This window comes from Salmo trutta, chromosome 28 (assembly GCF_901001165.1).
Source record: "Salmo trutta chromosome 28, fSalTru1.1, whole genome shotgun sequence".
Taxonomy (NCBI): Eukaryota; Metazoa; Chordata; class Actinopteri; order Salmoniformes; family Salmonidae; genus Salmo; species Salmo trutta.
In genome coordinates, this window is record NC_042984.1 from 30,069,089 (window position 1) to 30,089,476 (window position 20,388).

The 20,388-nt window shown below is 42.6% G+C and overlaps 1 protein-coding gene across 2 annotated transcripts in view; it reads left to right on the top strand.

Annotated features, from left to right (window-relative positions):
* Positions 1-789: 789 nt before the first annotated feature.
* LOC115165979 (collagen alpha-1(XX) chain) overlaps positions 790-20,388 on the top strand; it is a 36,147-nt gene continuing 16,548 nt past the window's right edge. For both annotated transcript variants that reach the window (XM_029719555.1, XM_029719556.1), the window contains exons 1-4: positions 790-939; positions 15,194-15,310; positions 16,692-16,796; positions 18,384-18,527. In XM_029719555.1, coding sequence (XP_029575415.1) covers positions 15,214-15,310; positions 16,692-16,796; positions 18,384-18,527 — 346 coding nt within the window. In that variant the 5' untranslated portion in view covers positions 790-939; positions 15,194-15,213. The remainder of the gene's footprint in view (positions 940-15,193; positions 15,311-16,691; positions 16,797-18,383; positions 18,528-20,388) is intronic.

Here is a 20,388-nt window from a genome sequence, read left to right on the forward strand (position 1 = left end):
TCAAATAGCTGTACTCTGTGTGTTATGTGGTCCTCACCTGCTGGCCGACCATATAATCATAATCAGATTTAACATGATGTGCACCGCCAGGCCTTCAGCTGCCTTTATTAGATTTTCTCATTTTGAATCCCATACCGGCCCTATTTTTTCTCGAGGCGCCCATTATTAGCCAAATAATTTTCATTCTGTGCAAAACCCCCAATTTAGACAGAGCCACAAAGCAAAAGATGGACCAGCTCATCTGGCATTTGTCCGAACTGCCCTATGGCCAGTCCGTCTCTGACTGACATGGCTATGTGGTAAAACTGTCATCTCTATTGGGTTTATAACCAGAGTAGACCATGAATGATAATGTTTACAACGTTTTATCTTTACATTCACTTTTGCATTTGCCATTTACTGTTTTCATTGGGTGTTGTGTTTTGGTCCAGTAAATGTTTATTTTGTGTAAGAACCCTTATTCAGTCTTATTCAGAAAACAACACTTTTTTACATTACTTTTTCGCCTTTCATATACTGTATTAACCTGCCTGTTGCCCCATTTTTTCCCAGGTCGCATGCACCCCAGCTTCAGCACGTATACTAAAGTTCAAAGGAAACAATGAATTAAATAATGTCGATATTCTATTAAACATTATTCTTATGTGCTAAGTGAGGAGAGGCATCTGACTAGGCATGTTAAATCAAACATGAAAGTAAGGGCTGTTCTCTTGGTAATTTACACGTCTCTGAAACGGTGCACCACGCCCATGTTCGGGTGTAGGAGGGCTGCCTGCAGTGTCGAGCGATCATATTTCATCCCCAACTCCAGAAGACAGAACTTGATGGGGGAGCAAAGCTGTCCTAGCGGAAGTTCTGCCTGTTGACATCCTCACCTTTGGAATGCAAAAGTCTCATCTCTCGCTGAAGGAATAACCTGGACGTAACTTGCGACCCCAGGTAGGCTGATTGGCTCTGTAACATGTGAAATTGTTGCTACTTCATTGTTACATTGTAGGCCTACATCTAGTTTATATTAGCCTACATGATATAGTAGGTGAGTCACAGAACATGCTTCGCAGTCGCGCCTGGTTTGCTCTCTCACTCGCATAGTGCAGGTAGACAGACTGAAACAAAGATGTAACCCAGCCCCGACATCGCTTATCGGTTCTATTTTGAGAGGAGTGTGAAACTCGGGATGTAGTTCAATGGCGGGGGTGGAGTGATAAATCTCAGCAACATTGTATGGCCGTGATGAAATGCCTTGTAGTTTCTCCCGCCCTAGGCTTATAGGAAGCGACCCCATCCACCTGCGAGGTCTACTGAAATAGGCAAGTATGTATGGAATTCATTAACAAAGAAATCACCTGGGCAAATAATTATATTGGGGTTGTGGTTAACATGCCTTGCAACACTGCTGTCAGAAGTGGGGGCATGGTGCTGTCAGAGGTACCGGTAGATAACTGAAAAGGCATTAAACAAAGTTGCAGCACGGAGAGGTGCTTCCCAAAGCATGTTTGACTTGGAACCAGAGAGCTGGGTCTAACAATAGTCACCAAAAGCTGTTTTGTGAGAGGCCAAGCAGCAAGCACTGGCAGTATGACACCTTATTTCTAGTATAGACCATTATTTTCCTCTCTCTGGTATGTACAGGAGAACAGTTTTCATTGCATAACCCTAGGCCTACTTTGTTCTGTCCAGTGTCTGACAGACAAGAAGTATGGAAGAAATACAACAGAACCGTCGATTGATTTGCCCTCTACCCCAGTGTGACGAAACATAAAATTTTACAACAATCAGACAAGTAGCTACATGTCAACACCCTCTGGCTGGAAAGGATGAGTGTACTGTACACATATATAGGAAAATAGTTGTCATATGTAAGCTAGGCCTTTGACTTCTGCAGAAGAGGGTAAAATAATATTACTGAATATTTTGAAATTTAAAAATGGTTGTTGAACACAGTTTTTCGTGTGGACTGGTGCCCATTGCATGCCTAAACATGCACCCAACAGTTTCCTGATACACACACACACAGCTGTCCTCTCAGTTTAGTGTCTCTTCATGTTATCAGCCTCACATGACTGCATGCTTTGATGCTGGTGACCCAGCTCTGATGCCCCTCCCTGTCTCCTACCTCAGTCAGACACCTGTAGTATAATGGGTCTTAGAGTGCTGTCTGTCTGTCTGTGGAATTAGACCATTCAAATTAGAGGGCTGTCCTAATGGCGGGCAGACAGTATTTAAGCATCTGTACTGGCCTTGGTGTCAGTGGGATTCAGCATTTTCAATGTTCCCATTGGAAAAGCGAGGGACACTTGGGGCAGTGATGGTCCTGGTATTAAGGATGATGGTAATTGGCCAGCCAAATGACTGCTGTCACCATAATAACCGTTCGAATAGCGTTTAAAAAATATATTAAAAAAATAAAATAAAAATATATATTAAAATAAAATATATATGCGCGCCGAACCAGTCAAAAGTTTGGACACACCTACTCATTCAAGGGTTTTGTAGAAATGTATTTATTTATTTTATTTAACTAGGCAAGTCAGTTAGGAACAAATTCTTATTTACAATGACGGCCTACCAAAAGGCAAAAGGCCTCCTGCGGGGACGGGGGCTGGGATAAAAACAATTGTGTGTGTATGCATGCATGTACAGTTGAAGTCGTAAGTTTACATACACCTTAGCCAAATATATTTAAACTCAGTTTTTCACAATTCCTGACATTTAATCCCAGTAAAAATTCCCTGTTTTAGGTCAGTTAGGATCACCATTTTATTTTAAGAATGTGAAATGTCAGAATAACAGTAGAGAGAATTATTTATTTCAGCTTTTATTTCTTTCATCACATTCCCAGTGGGTTAGAAGTTTACATACACTCAATTAGCGTTTGGTAGCATTGCCTTTAAATTGTTTAACTTCCATAAGCTTCCCACAATGAGTTGGGTGAATTTTGGCCCATTCCTCCTGACAGAGTTGGTGTAACTGAGTCAGGTTTGTAGGCCTCCTTGCTCGCACACGCTTTTTCAGTTCTGCCCACACATTTTCTATAGGATTGAGGTCAGGGCTTTGTGATGGCCACTCCAATACCTTGACATTGTTGTCCTTAAGCCATTTTGCCACAACTTTAGAAGTATGCTTGGGGTCATTGTCCATTTGGAAGACCCGTTTGCGACCAAGTTTTAACTTCCTGACTGATGTCTTGAGATGTTGCTTCAATATATCCACATCATTTTCCTTTCTCATGATGCCATCTATTGTGTGAAGTGCACCAGTCCCTCCTGCAGCAAAGCACCCCATAACATGATGCTGCCACCCCCGCACTTCACGGTTGGGATGGTGTTCTTCGGCTAGCAAACCTCCCCCTTTTTCTTCCAAACATAACGATGGTCATTATGGCCAAACAGTTCTATTTTTGTTTCATCAGACCAGAGGACATTTCTCCAAAAATTAAATGTCCTAACCGACTTGTCAAAACTATAGTTTGTTAACAAGAAATTTGTGGAGTTGTTGAATAACAAGTTTTAATGACTCCAACCTAAGTGTATGTGAACTTCCGACTTCAGCTGTATCTCATCAGCCACCTGGTGGAAGGGACTTTGTATATCTGAGGCTCTTTTTCCTGTTGCTTCCATCATCCTCCAAATCCCACCAACATGAGCACAACTGGTCCTTGTTTGGGAACACACACACCAAAGCACGCAACAGGCTGACCAATACAAGGGTTGAAAAATTGGTGGCCATCCGGGCGAATTTGAGGCTTTTTGAGCATGACAATGAGGTTGGAAAGTACTGAAGATGAGGCCTCAGACTGATGTTCAAGTGGAGGACATTGAGGAGGTCTAGGGAGAAGACATGGAAGCCTGAGAGGAAGACAACCAAAGCTTTAGTTTCTAGGTCAGTGAAATCATCCAATGTGAAGTGTCAACTCATTTAAATAAAGTTCAATTCGTAACAATGTTTTTATTTTTATTTCTATTGGAAGGATTTAAGCATTTACAATTGTTTACTTATGATAATGTAAAGGTTTATGTTTCTGTCTCCATATGATATGGTAAATATATCCAATGCAAAAAAAATCAACATTTTAAATGGTATTAATATTCATTTGCATATATTTTCTGTTAATTTCCATATATTCCTACGGCAAGTTTCCACCTCTGAATATTCCCCAAAATGTGCAACCCTAATAGTGAAGACATCAAAACTATGAAAGAACACATATGGAATTATGTGTAACCAAAAAAAGTGTTAAACAAATCAAAATATATATAAATATTTGAGATTCTTCAAAGTAGCCACCCTTTGCCTTGATGACAGCTTTGCACACTCTTGGCATTCTCTCAACCAGCTTCACCTGAAATGCTTTTCCAACAGTCTTGAAAGAGTTCCCATATGCTGACCACTTGTTGGCTGCTTTTCCTTCACTCTGCGGTCCAACTCATCCCTAATCATCTCAATTTGGTTGAGGTCGGGTGACTGTGGAGGCCAGGTCATTTGATGCAGCACTGCATCACTCTCCTTCTTGGTCAAACAGCCCTTACACAGCCTGGAGGTGTGTTTGGTTTAGAGGTCGACCGATTTAATACTGGTTATTGGAGGACCAAAAAAAGCCGATACAGATTAATTGGCCGTTTTTTTTATTTTTTTTATTATTATTATTTTTTGACTTAATTTATTAATATTTTTTTTCCTTTTTTAACATTTTTATCATTTCTTTATTTTTAAATATTTGAATTTTTTTCAAATTCTTTTCAAATTTTTTGTTTTTAATTTAAATGTATATATTTTTGTAATAATGACAATTACAACAATACTGAATGAGCAATGAACACTTATTTTAACTTAATATAATACATAATCTATTTAGTCTCAAATAAATAATGAAACATGTTTAATTTGGTTTAAATAATGCAAAAACACAATGTTGGAGAAGAAAGTAAAAGTGCAATATGTGCCATGTAAAAAAGCTAACGTTTAAGTTCCTTGCTCAGAACATGAGAACATATGAAAGCTGGTGGTTCAATATTCACAGTTCTTCAATATTCCCAGTTAAGACGTTTTACGTTGTAGGAATTATAGAACTATTTCTTTCTATACCATTTGTATTTCATATACCTTTGACTATTGGATGTTCTAATAGGCACTTTAGTATTGCCAGCCTAATCTCGGGAGTTGATAGGCTTGAAGTCATAAACAGCGCTGTGCTTCAAGCATTGCGTAGAGCTGTTGGCAAATGCAGGAAAGTGCTGTTTGAATGAATGATTACAAGCCTGCTGCTGCCTACCACCGCTCAGTAAGACTGCTCTATCAAATCATAGACTTAATATAATAAACACACAGAAATACAAGCCTTAGTTTCTGGATTTGACCATATTAATGACCTATCATTTCAAAAACAAAATGTTTATTCTTTCAGTGAAATACGGAACCGTTCCGTATTTTATCGAACGGGCGGCAACCCTGTCTAAATATTGCTGTTACATTGCACAACCTTCAATGTTATGTTATAATTATGTAAAATTCTGGTAAATTAATTACGGTCTTCGTTAAGAAGAAATGGTCTTCACACAGTTCGCAACGAGCCAGGCAGCCCAAACTGCTGCATATAGCCTGACGTGAATGCGCTTTTGTTAAATCATCACCCGTTTGGCGGAGTAGGCTGTGATTCGATGATAAATTAACAGGCACCATATTAATTATATGCAACGCAGGACAAGCTAGTTAACTACACATGGTTGATGATATTACTAGGTTAACTTGTGATTATGTTAAGAATTATTGGTTTTTATAAGATACGTTTAATGCTAGCTAGCAACTTACCTTGGCTCCTTGCTGCACTTGCGTAACAGGTGGTCAGCTTGCCACACAGTCTCCTTGTGGATTGCAATGTAATCGGCCATAATTGGCATCCAAAAATGCAGACTAGCGATTGTTATGAACTTGAAATCGGCCCTTATTAATCGACCATGCCGATTAATCTGTCGCTCTATAGTAGGTTTATTGTCCTGTTGAAAAACAAATGATAGGCCCATTAAGCGCAAACCAGATGATCTGGCGTATCGCTGCAGAATGCTGTGGTAGCCATGCTGGTTAAGTGTGCCTTGAATTCTAAATAAATCACTGACAGTGTCACCAGCAAAGCACCATCACACCACCTCCTCCATGCTTCACAGTGGGAGCCACACATGCGGAGATTATCCGTTCTTCTACTCTGCGTTTTAGAAAGACACGGCGGCTGGAACCAAAAATCTCCAATTTGCACTCCAGACCAAAGGACAGATCTCCCCTACCAAGCAAAAAGGCAGTAACTGCTCATTTGGTCAAATTAGTTAATGTAATTTTTGCTACTTCAAATACATGCTTAATCATGTGGACAAGTATCCTGCCTCTATTGTGGGGGGTCATATTAGCAGTGACTGCATAAAGTTACTGTGAAACCAAGGTAAATAATAGCCATTTTTCTCAGTTCCACGCTATGAGCAGTTACTGCCTTTTTGCTTGGTAGGGCCATTGCACGTTTTTCTTGGCCAAATCATGTGTCTTCTTCTTATTGGTGTTCTTTTATAAGTGGTTTCTTTGCAACAATTCAACCATGAAGGCCTGATTCACACAGTCTCCTCTGTACAGTTGATGTCTCTGTTACTTGTACTCTGTGAAGCATTTATTTGGGCTGTGTCTTCTGAGGCTGGTAACTGTAATGAAATTATCGTCTGCAGCAGAGGTAACTATGAGTCTTCCTTTCCTGTGGCGGTCCTCATGAGAGCCAGTTTCATCATAGCGCTTGGTTTTTGCAACTACACAAAGAAACTTTCAAAGTTCTTGAACATTTCCAGATTGACTGACCTTCATGTCTTAAAGTAATGATGGACTGTTATTTCTCTTTGCTTATTTGAGCTGTTCTTGCCGTAATATGGACTTAGCTCTATTTGGTAAAATACCATCTTCTGTATACCACCCATACCTTGTCACAACACAACTGATTGGCTCAAACGCATTAAGTAGGAAAGAAATTACACAAATTAACTTTTAACAAGGCACACCTGTTATTGAAATGCATTCCAGGTGACTACCTCATGAAGCTGGTTGAGAGAATGCCGAGAGTGTGCAAAGCTATCATCAAGGCAAAGCGTGGCTACTATGAAGAATCTCAAATATAAAATGTTTGATTTGTTTAACATTTCTTTGGTTACTACATGTGTTATTTCATAGTTTTGATGTCTTCACTATTATTCTACAGTGTAGGAAAAATCAACAAAAACCCAGCAATGAGTAGGTGTCAACTTTTGACTGGTACTGTATATACTGAACAAAAATATAAATGCAACAGGCTTCAATTTCAAAGATTTTACTGAGTTACAGTTCATATAAGGAACTCAGTCAATTTAAACAGATTAATTAGGCCCTAATCTATGTATTTCACTTGACTGGGAATACAAATATGCATCTGTTGGTCACAGATACCTTTAAAAAAAAGATAGGGGCATTGGTCAGTATCTGGTGTGACCACTATTTGCCTCATGCAGTGAAACACATCTCCTTTGCATAGAGTTCGTCAGACTGTTGATCAAGGTCTGTGGAATGTTGTCCCACTCTTCTTCAATGGCTGTGCGAAGTTGCTGGATATTGGCGGGAACTGGAACGCGCTGTTGTACACATCAATCCAGAGCTTTCCAAACATGTTCAATGAGTGACATGTCTGCTGAGTATGTAGGCCATGGAAGAACAGGGATGTTTTCAGCTTCCAGGAATTGTGTACAGACCCTTGCGACAAAGGACCGTCCATTATCATGCTGAAGGCAGATGAATGGCATGACAATGGGCCTCAGGATCTCGTCACGGTATCTTTGTGCATCCAAATTGCCATTGATAAAATGCAATTGTATTTGTTGTCCGTGGCTTATGCCTGCCCATACCATAACCCCACTGCCACCATGGGGCACTCTGTTCACAAAATTGACATCCGCAAACTGCTCGCCCACACAATGACATACACGCTGTCAGCCATCTGTCCGATACAGTTGAAACCGGGATTCATCCGTAAGGCACACTTCTCCAGCGTGCCAGTGGCCATCAAAGGTGAGCATTTGCACACTGAAGTCGGTTCCGATGCCAAATTGCAATCAGGTCAAGACCCAGGCTAGGTCGACAAGAACGCAGATGAGCTTCCCGGAGACAGAATTTCTGCACAAACTGTCAGAAACACAGGTTGTGCAAACCCACTGTTTCATCAGCTGTCCAGATGGCTGGTCTCAGATGATCCCACAGGTGAAGAAGCCAGATGTAGAGGTCCTTGGCTGGTGTGGTTCCACATGGTCTGCGGTTGTGAGGCCTGTTGGACGTACTGCCAAATTCTCTAAAACGATGGTGGAAGTGGCTTATGGTAGAGAAATGAACATTCAATTTTCTGGTAACAGCTCTAGTGGATATTCCTGCAGTCAGCATGCCAATTGCATGCTCCTTCAAAACTTGAGACATCTGTGGCATTGTGTTGTGTGACAAAACTGCACATTTTAGAGTGGCCTTTTATTTTCCCCAACCCAAATTCCTCCTTTAAGTGATCATGCTGTTTAATCAGCTTCTTGATATGCCACACCTGTCGGATGGATTATCTTGATAAATGCTCACTAACAGGGATGTAAACTAATTTGTGCAAAAAATTTGAGACAAGCTTTTTGTGTGAATGAAACATTTTGGAGATATTTTATTTCAGCTCATGAAACATGGGACTATCACTATGTTTCGTATTTTTGTTCTGTGTATACATGTATATATTTTTTTACGCATGTTCTAAATCGGCCCTTTCCTAATCCATGGATGGAGATTTGGACTTGTGGATTTGGACTTGTGGAATTCTCTGTACAGGCCAATGATTTATGATGGCGATTCTGATTTAACCATACATTTGCATATTTTTCCACTGACCTGAGATGATTGAAGGTCAATATGTAGCCTAGTGGGCTCACATTAACTAACGAGCTAGCTAACTTAGCTGGTTCATTTTTGCCCATGTGAGGAAGTTAGGCTACCTAGCTAAAATGATTGCTAGCCTATGAAAACAAAAATGAAAGGTGTACTGAATGACAGAGACACAGACCGTTTTGGTGTCCAAGTTTGTTTTCAGTGTATTAAACTGAGCATAATATTACCTTGTTGATTTGATTATGTTAAAGTTGAAATGGTGCTGGAAGAGCAGAGACAGTGGTCTTGTTGTCTTTGTGCTGACTTGCGGTAACTCTGTGGTTCTAAATCAGTAGTTGTAAACTGTCGAATACATTAACTTTCTTGACCATGCTGCAGGTCAACTGTTTAAGTGCAGTATTTGTCTTGTGGACTTATCCAGACCAATGTGGCTCTCCGGTTTTGTGATGAAACAATGTATGTGTAGTTGAATTTATTCCGCCACTGTGTGACTGTTGTCACGGCCTTATTGTAAATCACGGTGGCGAATAAACACATGGGTTATAGAGCAAACAGCGCAAATATCACAACAGGTTGTAATATGGCTTTTTATTGTCTTGGCTTCCCCAGTGATTTTTACCTACGCACCACGTAGGATTTTCGTAGAATCTGTCATGATTTAGTTTGTGGAATGGGACACAATGTGCTTACGTAAGGCAAATTTTTATATTTTGGTGTGTTTTTGCTGCATAACATGCAGAAGTTGTCCCTTTTCAGGTTTAGAAGAAGTGACTGCTAAATACGAACTCCCGTTCGTATAAACTGGTTAGCATAGCTAGCATACAGAAATCGTTAATGGTAGTCAGTTGTTTTTAACTGTAATGCAGTTGAATGGTAAAGGTGACATGAACATGTTTTGGGGTTGACATCCATACAAGCATTATACTCTGATTTTTACCTCAACATAGTGTAAAATACACATAAACAATAGCCTAAATCTAGACTAATTTTGCTGGTGGGCAATGAGGAGACTTGGGATCTTTCCCCCATGGCTCTTTCCCCCATGCGTTTTCTATGGCAATTCCATTGTTTTGGTCAAGTTCCATTGAGACCTTCACCACTTCTATTGTAACAGTCAAATTGCCAGGGTTAAAGGTTCCAAGCCTGTTCTATTGATTCTTTTTTTATGTGTGCTGTTTCTAAACCCAGCGAGCCAACATCGTGGGACTTCCGGGAACACTTGTGAAGCAGACCAGGCTGGGGTTTGGGGTTTGCGAAGTCAAAAAGGGAAGTGAAAATTTACCAAGAGAAAATTCTTCCTTAGTTGTTAATTTTCTCAAATCTAAAAGGCACAACCTAGATTCAAGACAATGTCTTAAGTAGTTGAACATGTTATTGCTCCAACCTCATGAAAGTCACAAACTGACATGTTGAAATTTTAGTCCAATTCAACTTCATAGACCGCTGCGCAACTCAGGAGGCCTAAGTCACTGCATCACAGTGCTAGAGGCGTCACTACAGACCGGGTTCAATCCCAGGCTGTGTTGTAGCCGGCCGCGACCGGGAGACCCATGAGGCGGGGCACAATTGGCCCAAAAATATTCAACTTATATTGACGGCCTACACATGCGCAGTTCGGCGGTAAACGACCGTTAGCTGTGTCGCCAACAGTTTTTCAGTGAGATCCATTGTTGGCTCCTAGATTTGTCGCTAAATTACATTTTACCAATTTTCCTTCCTGCGATTCCCGACGTAGAGTTTTTTGCCTCTCCCACCGCACACCCCCTCCCCTTGTGCTTCTCTGCCTGTGTGTGTGCCGTTGCTGTGACTTGTGTTGGACAGACAACTTCTCTCACTCTTGAGTGGGAAAAGTTGCTTAAACCCTTTGTGTTAACTCCCCAAAGGCAGCCTGAAAAGTAGCTGAACATGTCGCTAGAATCAAAAACATTTTGGTTGGGTATTTTACCCCCTTTTTCTCCCCAATTTCGATCTTGTCTCATCGCTGCGGGCTCAGGAGGTGAAGGTCGAGTCATGCGTCCTCCGAAACATGACCCGCCTAACCGCGCTTTTTAACACCCGCCCGCTTTAACCCGGAAGCCAGCCGCACCAATGTGTCGGAGGAAACACCATTCAACTGACAACCGAGGTCAGCCTGATGGCGCCCGGCCCACCACAAGGAGTCGCTAGAGTGCGATGAGCCAAGTAAAGCCCCCCCGCCATATTGGGTCACTCCAAAATATCCTTATGTGCGGCAGGACACATTCCGAGTAACAATTTCAGACTCTCACTCCTTCCTGTTGGAGTGATATTGAACACAGTCCACCACCGGGAGCAAGTGTGCACCGATGCCTCGCCAGCAGGTTGTCCCCCATGGAGTGGCAAGCACATCAATGGCGCTCAGGGCGGTTCGCCTGGCACTCCAACAGTTCCTGCCCTACTTGGAGGGGAAGCATGTCCTGGTCAGATCAGACAACAGCACGATAGTGGCGTATATCAATCACCAGGGGGGTCTGAGATCACGGCACCGCCACGAAATGGCTCTGTAGCACTTGATGTGGGCTCAGACACACTCGCGTTACTGCGGGCAGTGCACATCCCCGGGGTCTTGAACCGGGCAGCGGACATGTTTTTGAGAAATGGCCTGCCGGAGGGGGACTGGAGTCTACACCCTCAGGTGGTGTTATAGCTGTCGGAAAGGTTTAGGAGAGCGCAGGTGGACTTGTTTGCATCTCAGGAGAACACTCATTGTCCCAGCTGGTTTTTGATGTAGGACCCTCCAGTCCCTCTGGGTTTGGCCTGCAACAACACTTTATGCATCCCACCATTTCCCCTGATCAGAGCTACGCTAGACAGGGCCAGTTTGAAGGGCCACCGGCTGCTCCTGATGGCCCCATACTGGCCGAGACAACCATGGTTCAGCCTCCTGTCTCTCCTTTCTGGGACCCCATGGCAACTGCTGCTGAGACCCGACCTGCACTCTCAGGCTCGGGGATGCTCTGGCATCCGGATCCACTCCACTTCTAGCTTTTGGCTTGGCCCCTGAGATGCGTAAATGGGCAAGTGTAGGCATTCAGGACAATGTGGTGAACACGTTATAGAACGCCAGGTCTTTCTCCACCAACATGTATCAAATGCGGTGGGGCATATTCTGTACTTGGTGTGAAGTTCATAATGTTGCCCCCGAGTCGTGTAATGTACAAACGGTTTTACACTTTTTACAATCACCGATTGATGCGGGCCGAGCGGCATCTACTTTGAGAGTGTATTTGGCTACAATTTCGGCGTGCCATGACGATGGCCACCCATTGCTCTCCAAATTTGTGAAGGGAGCTGGATGCAGACGTCTACTAAGGCCCGCTCAGTGCCAAACTGGGACCTTGACATGGTGCTGTCAGTACTTGCTAGGCCACCCTTCAAGCTCCTGGGGTTAGCGTCTTTGAAGCACCTTTCCATGAAGGTGGCATTCCGGTTGGCTATTACCTCTACTAAGAGGGTTAGTGAACTTAATGCTCTTTCAGTGAGCGCTGAATGTTTCAGAGTAGGTGCAGACAAGGGGAGTGTTATCCTATGGCATAACCACTCTTTCTTGCCGAAGGTCGTGTCTGACAGACATGTGAACCGGCACTTACATTTGTCCGCTGGATTTTTCCCCAAGTGTGCTGAACCCAGTGAGGACACTAGACACTTACAGTTTGAAGTCAGAAGTTTACATTCACCTTAGCCAAATACATTTAAACTCAGCTTTTCACAATTCCTGACATTTAATCCTAGTAAAAATTCCCTGTTTTAGGTCAGTTAGGATCACCATTTTATTTAAAAAATGTGAACTGTCAGAATAATACTAGAGAGAATTATTTCTTTCAGCTTTTATTTCTTTCATCACATTCCCAGTGGGTCAGAAGTTTACATACACTCAATTAATATTTGGTAGCATTGCCTTTAAATTGTTTAACTTGGGTCAAACGTTTTGGGTAGCCTTCCACAAGCTTCCCATAATAAGTTGGGTGAATTTTGGCCCATTCCTCCTGACAGAGCTGCTGTAACTGAGTCAGGTTTGTAGGCCTCGTTGCTCGCACACGCTTTTTCAGTTCTGCCCACAAATTTTCTATAGGATTGAGGTCAGGGCTTTGTGATGTCCACTCCAATACCTTGATTTTTGTTGTCCTTAAGCCATTTTGCCACAACTTTGGAAGTATGCTTGGGGTTATTGTCCATTTGGAAGACCCATTTGCAACCAAGCTTTAACTTCCTGACTGATGTCTTGAGATGTTACTTCAATATATCCAAATCATTTTCCTTTCTCATGATGCCATCTATTTTGTGAAGTACACCAGTCCCTCCTGCAGCAAAGCACCCCCATAACATGATGCTGCCACCCCAACAGTGCTTCACGGTTGGGATGGTGTTCTTCGGCTTGCAAGCCTCCCCGTTTTTCCTCCAAACATAGCGATGGTCATTATGGCCAAACAGTTCTATTTTTGTTTCATCAGACCAGAGGACATTTCTCAAAAAAGTGCAATCTTTGTCCCCATGTGCAGTTGCAAACCATAGTCTGGCTTTTTTATGGCGGTTTTGGAGCAGTGGCTTCTTCCTTGCTGAGCGGCCTTTCAGGTTATGTTGATATAGGACTCGTTTTACTGTGGATATAGATATTTTTGTACCTGTTTCCTCCAGCATCTTCACAAGTCCTTTGCTGTTGTTCTGGGATTGAATAGCACTTTTCGCACAAAAATACATTCATCTCTAGGAGACAGAACGCGTCTCCTTCCTGAGCGGTATGACGGCTGCGTGGTCCCATGGTGCTTATACTTGCGTACTACTGTTTGTACAGATGAACGTGGTACCTTCAGGCATTTGGAAGTTGCTCCCAAGGATGAACCAGACGTGTGGAGGTCTACAATTTTTTTTCTGAGGTCTTGGCTGATTTCTTTTGATTTTCCCATGATGTCAAGCAAAGAGTCACTGAGTTTGAAGGTAGGCCTTGAAATACATCCACAGGTACACCTCCAATTGACTCTAATGATGTCAATTAGCCTAACAGAAGCTTCTAAAGCCATGACATAATTTTCAAGGAGTTTTCCATGCTGTTTAAAGGCACAGTCAACTTAGTGTATGTAAACGTCTGACCCACTGGAATTGTGATACAGTGAAATAATCTGTCTGTAAACAATTGTTTTACATTTTTTTTGTCATGCACAAAGTAGATGTCCTAACCACCTTGCCAAAACTATAGTTTGTTAACAAGAAATTTGTGGAGTGGTTGAAAAATGAGTTTTAATGACTCCAACCTAAGTGTATGTAAACTTCCCACTTCAACTGTACGTTACACAGACTAAGCTGTTCGTGTGTTATGTTCACAGGCTCATCTACAGAACTCCACTGAAAGAGACTCTCACATTGTATTGTGGATAGTATTACTACAGCGTATCAGCTGTCCTTTGCTGTCTGCTGTGGTGACACATTCTACTAGAGGAGTAGCTACATCGTGGGTCCTGCTCTGAGGAGTTCCCCTTGATAAAATGTGTGCCTCGGCCAGTTGGACGTCGTCTAGCACTTGCTAGGTACTATTGCGTCAATACTGCTGCCGCCAACCAGGTCTGGAGAGGGCCGTGTTTAATGGGGTCAACCGCAGCACTACCCGGTACCCGGGACTAATCTGAAATTCTTACTTTGAATGTATCGTAACGAGCGGAAGGATACCATATTGGAGTGATCCACTGAACCTTGATTACAGACATAACATCGACTCCTAACAACCAAGTTTAAGGTCGAAACGGACTCAACCACACAAATGCTCGGGCATCACGTCTTCAGGGTTTCCACTAGATGGTGCAGCCACAAAGTCAAAATTGGCTCTATCATAAAAAATCATGAAAACAAAAATGTGCTTTTTGGTCTTAATTAAAGGTTAGCAGTGTGGTTCGGTTTCAAATCGGATTTTAAGAAATAGGCAGGATTTATGACGTTGTGGTAACTAGTGACGACCCATCTTCAGTCAGCTGTTTGTTCCCAAAGAAATTCAGCATTTTTCTTTTACAGTTATGACTTATTTTATTTTAATGACTGTCTTCATCCATAACTGTTGGTTATACGGTAATTGTCCTAGCCACACTACCTGCCTTATCCATTTGCTTAAGTGAGTTTCTTCGAGATTAAAGTTTGACAAAATGGCTTTCGACAAACTCTCATTTGTGCTCCCACAGGTTTTGACCTACGCACAGTACTCACCAATATTGGCAATAATCAAATTGTTATTAACTATACTATTAGCTATGAACTATGACCATTGTTTGCCTTCCTTTTTCAGGTTTCTATGTTTTAGTCGTCATGCCTCTTCACTGCCTCCGACCTGGCTGCCCAGCGCTGATGGTGCCTTACCTGGTCACTCTCCTGGTGCTAATGAACTCTGGAGTCCATAGCCAAGGTACCATGTACTTCATTATTAATACATCATCACTACTATGTATCAGATCATGTTTGTACCATGTGACCGTAGTATTCAATGGATATTTTGTTCTAGCTGTAGAAGCATACAAATCCCCTGGCATTGTGCAATCTCTCTAGACTGACATGTAAATGGCTGACATGCAGACTCATGTTAGCAATTACACAAACTCTCAGGACACTAATGTGAACTCATTCACTCCTTTTTGTTGCCCCCCCCCCCCCCCACACACACACACACACACACACACACACACACACTAAGCTGTTTATGTTCGATAATCATATAATAATGACCGGATAATATTATTGGCTGATATTATTCATGGGTTTAAACAAAACAATTAATTTTGCCAGATTTTTCAGTGTACCTTTTTTTTAAATGTTTCATTATCAGTATGCAACATTGCTCCCTCAGAGCTCCCAGTGCAGTGATGACTGATCTCTGGGCTGTTGTTGTTATTCATGGAAGTGCGGGGCATTGACCCCAGTCTCCAGATCCCCTCTGATCCTCTGCCAGAACTAGATGCAGAGACAGGGGGACACTACTAAAGCATTTCCATGTGAACAGAGACCCTTGCCCCTTACCCCTGTCCCAGCCCCCACCTCCCTGAATGAAGACTGTGCCTAAAGTCAGGCATTAACAGTAAGTGCTATGATTCATATCTTCACTCCTCTACAATGTCTTCGGTTTTCCCCATGACGTTGTGTATAAGGTGCCTTCAAACTGACCTTCAACCTAAGGCCCTAAACGGATTTCCTGTTCCTCTTGCTATCCCAGTGGAGAACACAAGGCCTGCTTTGAGCAGACGGGCAGCTGGAGAGGAGAGAGGACGACAGAGAGTGACATATGAAAGAAGAGGATTGTTGGGAATCCCCCGTTGGAAATTATGTAGATGACCCGAAAACAAGAGACTGATTTGATTAGTGAAGGAGGAAGAGGGATGGGAGGCTCCTGCTCCAAAATTGGTTGTCTGAAAAAGGTTTAGAACCTACTAATAAATTCATTTTGGGGGGGGAATTCCTTTGATCTTAGAACAGCCCACCATCACCACAACCACCCATTGCCAAGTTCACCGCCATACTCGTACCCAGAATCACTTCCACAGCAGATACACAGCTCAGTTGGTCTCTCACAACAAGTAATCACTGCATAGATGTTCACGTTTCAAGTGCCTCGTGTTGATTATGCTTTTGTCTGTGTGAGACAAAAATCTGTTGTTCCAATCACAAGTTGATTGTTTTGTTCTGTGCTGTGGCGGGTATACTTCTGAATAGCAGTCTGATTTGTCTGATTGATTTGATGTTAGATGTGGACCTATTCCTAACTTGGGTGCGCGTGTGTGTTGGCTCCACTGCAGGGCGTCTGAAGCTGACAGTGCTGTCTCAGGATCGGCTGCAGATGAAGTGGAAGGAGGCTGAGGGGCCGGTCCAGGGATACAAGGTCCGCGTGAAGCCCATCTCAGGTGAGACAGCAGTGCTGGTGTGTACTGTGAGGTTGAATCTATCTAAGAGTTCACAATGTTGGGTCACAATAACTCGAAGCTGGAATCCTTAATGGTGAAACTGTCACGTCCGTTTGCGATATTAAAACAACAGTGTTTCTTTCCCTCTGAAGTCATTGCACGCGTGTTAGAACAGCAGCATATGTACAGCATTTTTTTCACCCTGATTAGCGATGCACCCCACCTCTGGTTTGTAAACAAAATCAATAACAACGGCTATGGGGGCGGACAGTGGTGCTGTTTTCCCCTACGATACTACGGATTACATATTTAACCAAGACCACTTTAAAAAAAATGTATTTAACCTTTATTTAACTATGCAAGTCAGTTAAGAACAAATTCTTATTTACAGTAACGGCCTAGGAACAGTGGGTTAACTGCCTTGTACTTATGTACAGTATATAATTACCCAAATTAAAGTGAATTAACTATAGGTAACTGCCTCAAATTATTTTCCATTGTGTTTCTTTTATTTGCCTCTTTTTGAATGATTTTCCAGCACCCTACAATTTCCCACCCAGCTGCCTGTTCTCCACAATAAAGCTGCCATGCTGTCCCTCCCACTTAACTCCATACCATCTGGAGCCAGAGTTGATCAAAGCACTGGCCACTGGCTAGTAAACACCTCCTCACTCTAATTTAGTTGGAAACCGTTCAACGGTCAAGCTGACAGAGCCACAGGGTACAAGGGCTGCCCTGCTACTCTGTTTAGCTAGACGTCTCTCTCCTTTGTTCTACTTATACAACTCTCTTTACTTTACATTCTCATGTTATATAATAAATAGGTGTGAAACATTATTTCATAAGAGTATTTTCTCATTGTTTCAGCTCTCTTTCCACCCCCCCCTTCCACATTTGTTTCTCACTGTCATATAATCTTTTTGTTTTATCTCCAGTTCTCTCAGTCATTGCTGTGTCCAGACAGGTCTGTGATAGTAAGACTCAGATACGGTTAACAGTGAAGCAGACATGAGACATGCCTGCTTACCCTGCAGCTCTCTAGAGGGAGATGAGGAGATAGGGGGGAACAGAGCAAGAGCAGAGGGGACCACTATGGAAGAAGCACAAGGAGACATTAGGGAATTTGGAGAGATGGGGACGATGAAGAGATGTGGCAGTGGGCTAGAAGAGGGAAAAGGAGTATAGTATATCTGGCTCAGTTGATGTTGTAAACAAAGCCTCAAGGAACAATAGATCTTTTTGATGTTTTGGCTGCTGCAGCGTGAACACACCTGGCTGTGGAGGCTCTCACCTGATAGCTTAGGGAGATATGCTGTGGCTTATCCAACCACCTTCTGGGTCGTGACTCACACATTCTTTTTATAGAACAACAGATAAGTCGTCTCTCTTCCTTGTCGATTTGTTGCCTTTTTATAAAAACCGCTGCACATCTTTTTGTCAGTTAAAATGTTTCTTCTGCTCACTATCTCTTTCTACCATTTGTTGTGGTAACACCAGCTGTATATGGGGTCTGTCTATCAGTTGCTCTCTCACTTCTGTAACAGTCTGAGAGGCGGTCTGTGATGTGTTCATGTCTCTGTCCTCCAGAGGTTCCCCAGCCGGAGCTGATGCTGACGACCACGCGTGGCCGGGCTACAGTGGCAGGTCTGGACTCCAGCCAGGAATACGCCCTCCAGGTCCTAGTGCTCAACGGCACACTGGAGAAACTCATCGCCAAGAGACGCTTCACCAGTAAGAGACGGCGTGTTGAACAGGGAGGAGAGGAGGAAGAACAGGGGGAGAGGGAGTGTTGAACAGGAAGGAGAGGAGAGGAGAGGAGAGGAGAGGAGAGGAGAGGAGAGGAGAGGAGGAAGAACAGGGGGAGAGGGAATGAATATGGAGGACTTAAGAGGGAGATGAAATGATGTTAGGAGGAATGTAATGGCGGAGGTTAATGATGAGTAGAATTAGTATAAAAGAGGAAGCAGTGACTATGAAATTAAGGATGTGAAGGACAGGAGGAAGATGGATAAAGAGCCAGAGAGGGAGAGCTTACAGTAAGGGGGGACTGGAGGGAGAGAGTGTTCGATAGAGTGGGAGGTTAGGTGAATGTTTGGAATGACCGGTATGGGGAAATGAGAGCGAGAAGGAAAGAGTAACAGATGTTAGAGAAAGATTACTACTATACAGAGAAGGAGAGCGTGAAGGGCACAGCAAGGGAGAGCTGTACAGATACAAAGATCAAGAGTGACGACATAGGCCCTTATGCCCACTCTTGTAGGCCTATGTCTCATGCCCACCACCGAATTTTGCGAATTCCCTTAAAAACCGCAGTTGACCTCAGTGGGCTTTACCAAATTCACTTTATCTCTGGCTGGTGAACTGGTCATCACAAAGCAACTGTTATTCTCTGTCAGGTAACAAAACATATTATGCCTGTGGGTTGAGAAAAGAAGCCTTTATAGACCCAAGTTATTTTCCCCCAGTTATTTGGGAATTTCTAAATACCTGTGTGCCTTTGACGTTTTAATGTGTGTGAACACTTCCGTGTCATTCCATTCCATGTAACCACACACCCATATCAGCCTTTCTTTCACAAGGGACTGTCTGTAATTGACACATTTTAAGAGGATTCTTGCACAATTACAGGTTGTGATTATTACGGGAGGGAGACAGAAGCTAGGTTTCCATCCAATTGATGACAGATTTACATGCAAATATTCTAAAATCTGCATAAAAACAATATGCTAATTTTCCCTCCAGAGATATTGCCATCAAATTGACTTGTTGCAGATTAAAGGGTGTGCGTGATTACGTAGTCCACAAAATGCTTTTTGCTGTTAAATTCCCATGTGCCGATTTAAAAAACAAAACAAAAAAAAAACAAGTTAAATGGGTTTCCATCGCATTTTCAACACTACAGTCGTGGCCAAAAGTTTTGAGAATTACATAAATATTAATTGTCACAAAGTTTGCTGCTTCAGTGTCTTTAGATATTTTTGTCAGATGTTACTATGGAATACTGAAGTATAATTACAAGCATTTCGTAAGTGTCAAAGGCTTTTATTGACAATTACATGAAGTTGATGCAAAGAGTCAATATTTGCTGTGTTGACCCTTCTTTTTCAAGACCTCTGCAATCCGCCCTGGCATGCTGTCGATCAACTTCTGGGCCACATCCTGACTGATGGCAGCCCATTCTTGCATAATCAATGCTTGGAGTTTGTCAGAATTTGTGGGTTTTTGTTTGTCCACTTGCCTCTTGAGGATTGACCACAAGTTCTCAATGGGATTAAGGTCTGGGGAGTTTCCTGGCCATGGAAACAAAATACCGATGTTTTGTTCCCCGAGCCACTCAGTTATCTCTTTTGCCTTATGGCAAGGTGCTCCATCATGCTGGAAAAGGCATTGTTCGTCACCAAACTGTTCCTGGATGGTTGGGAGAAGTTGCTCTCGGAGGATGTGTTGGTACCATTCTTTATTCATGGCTGTGATCTTAGGCAAAACTGTGAGTGAGCCCCACACATGAATGGTCTCAGGATGCTTTACTGTTGGCATGACACAGGACTGATGGTAGCGCTCACCTTGTCTTCTCTGGACAAGCTTTTTTCCG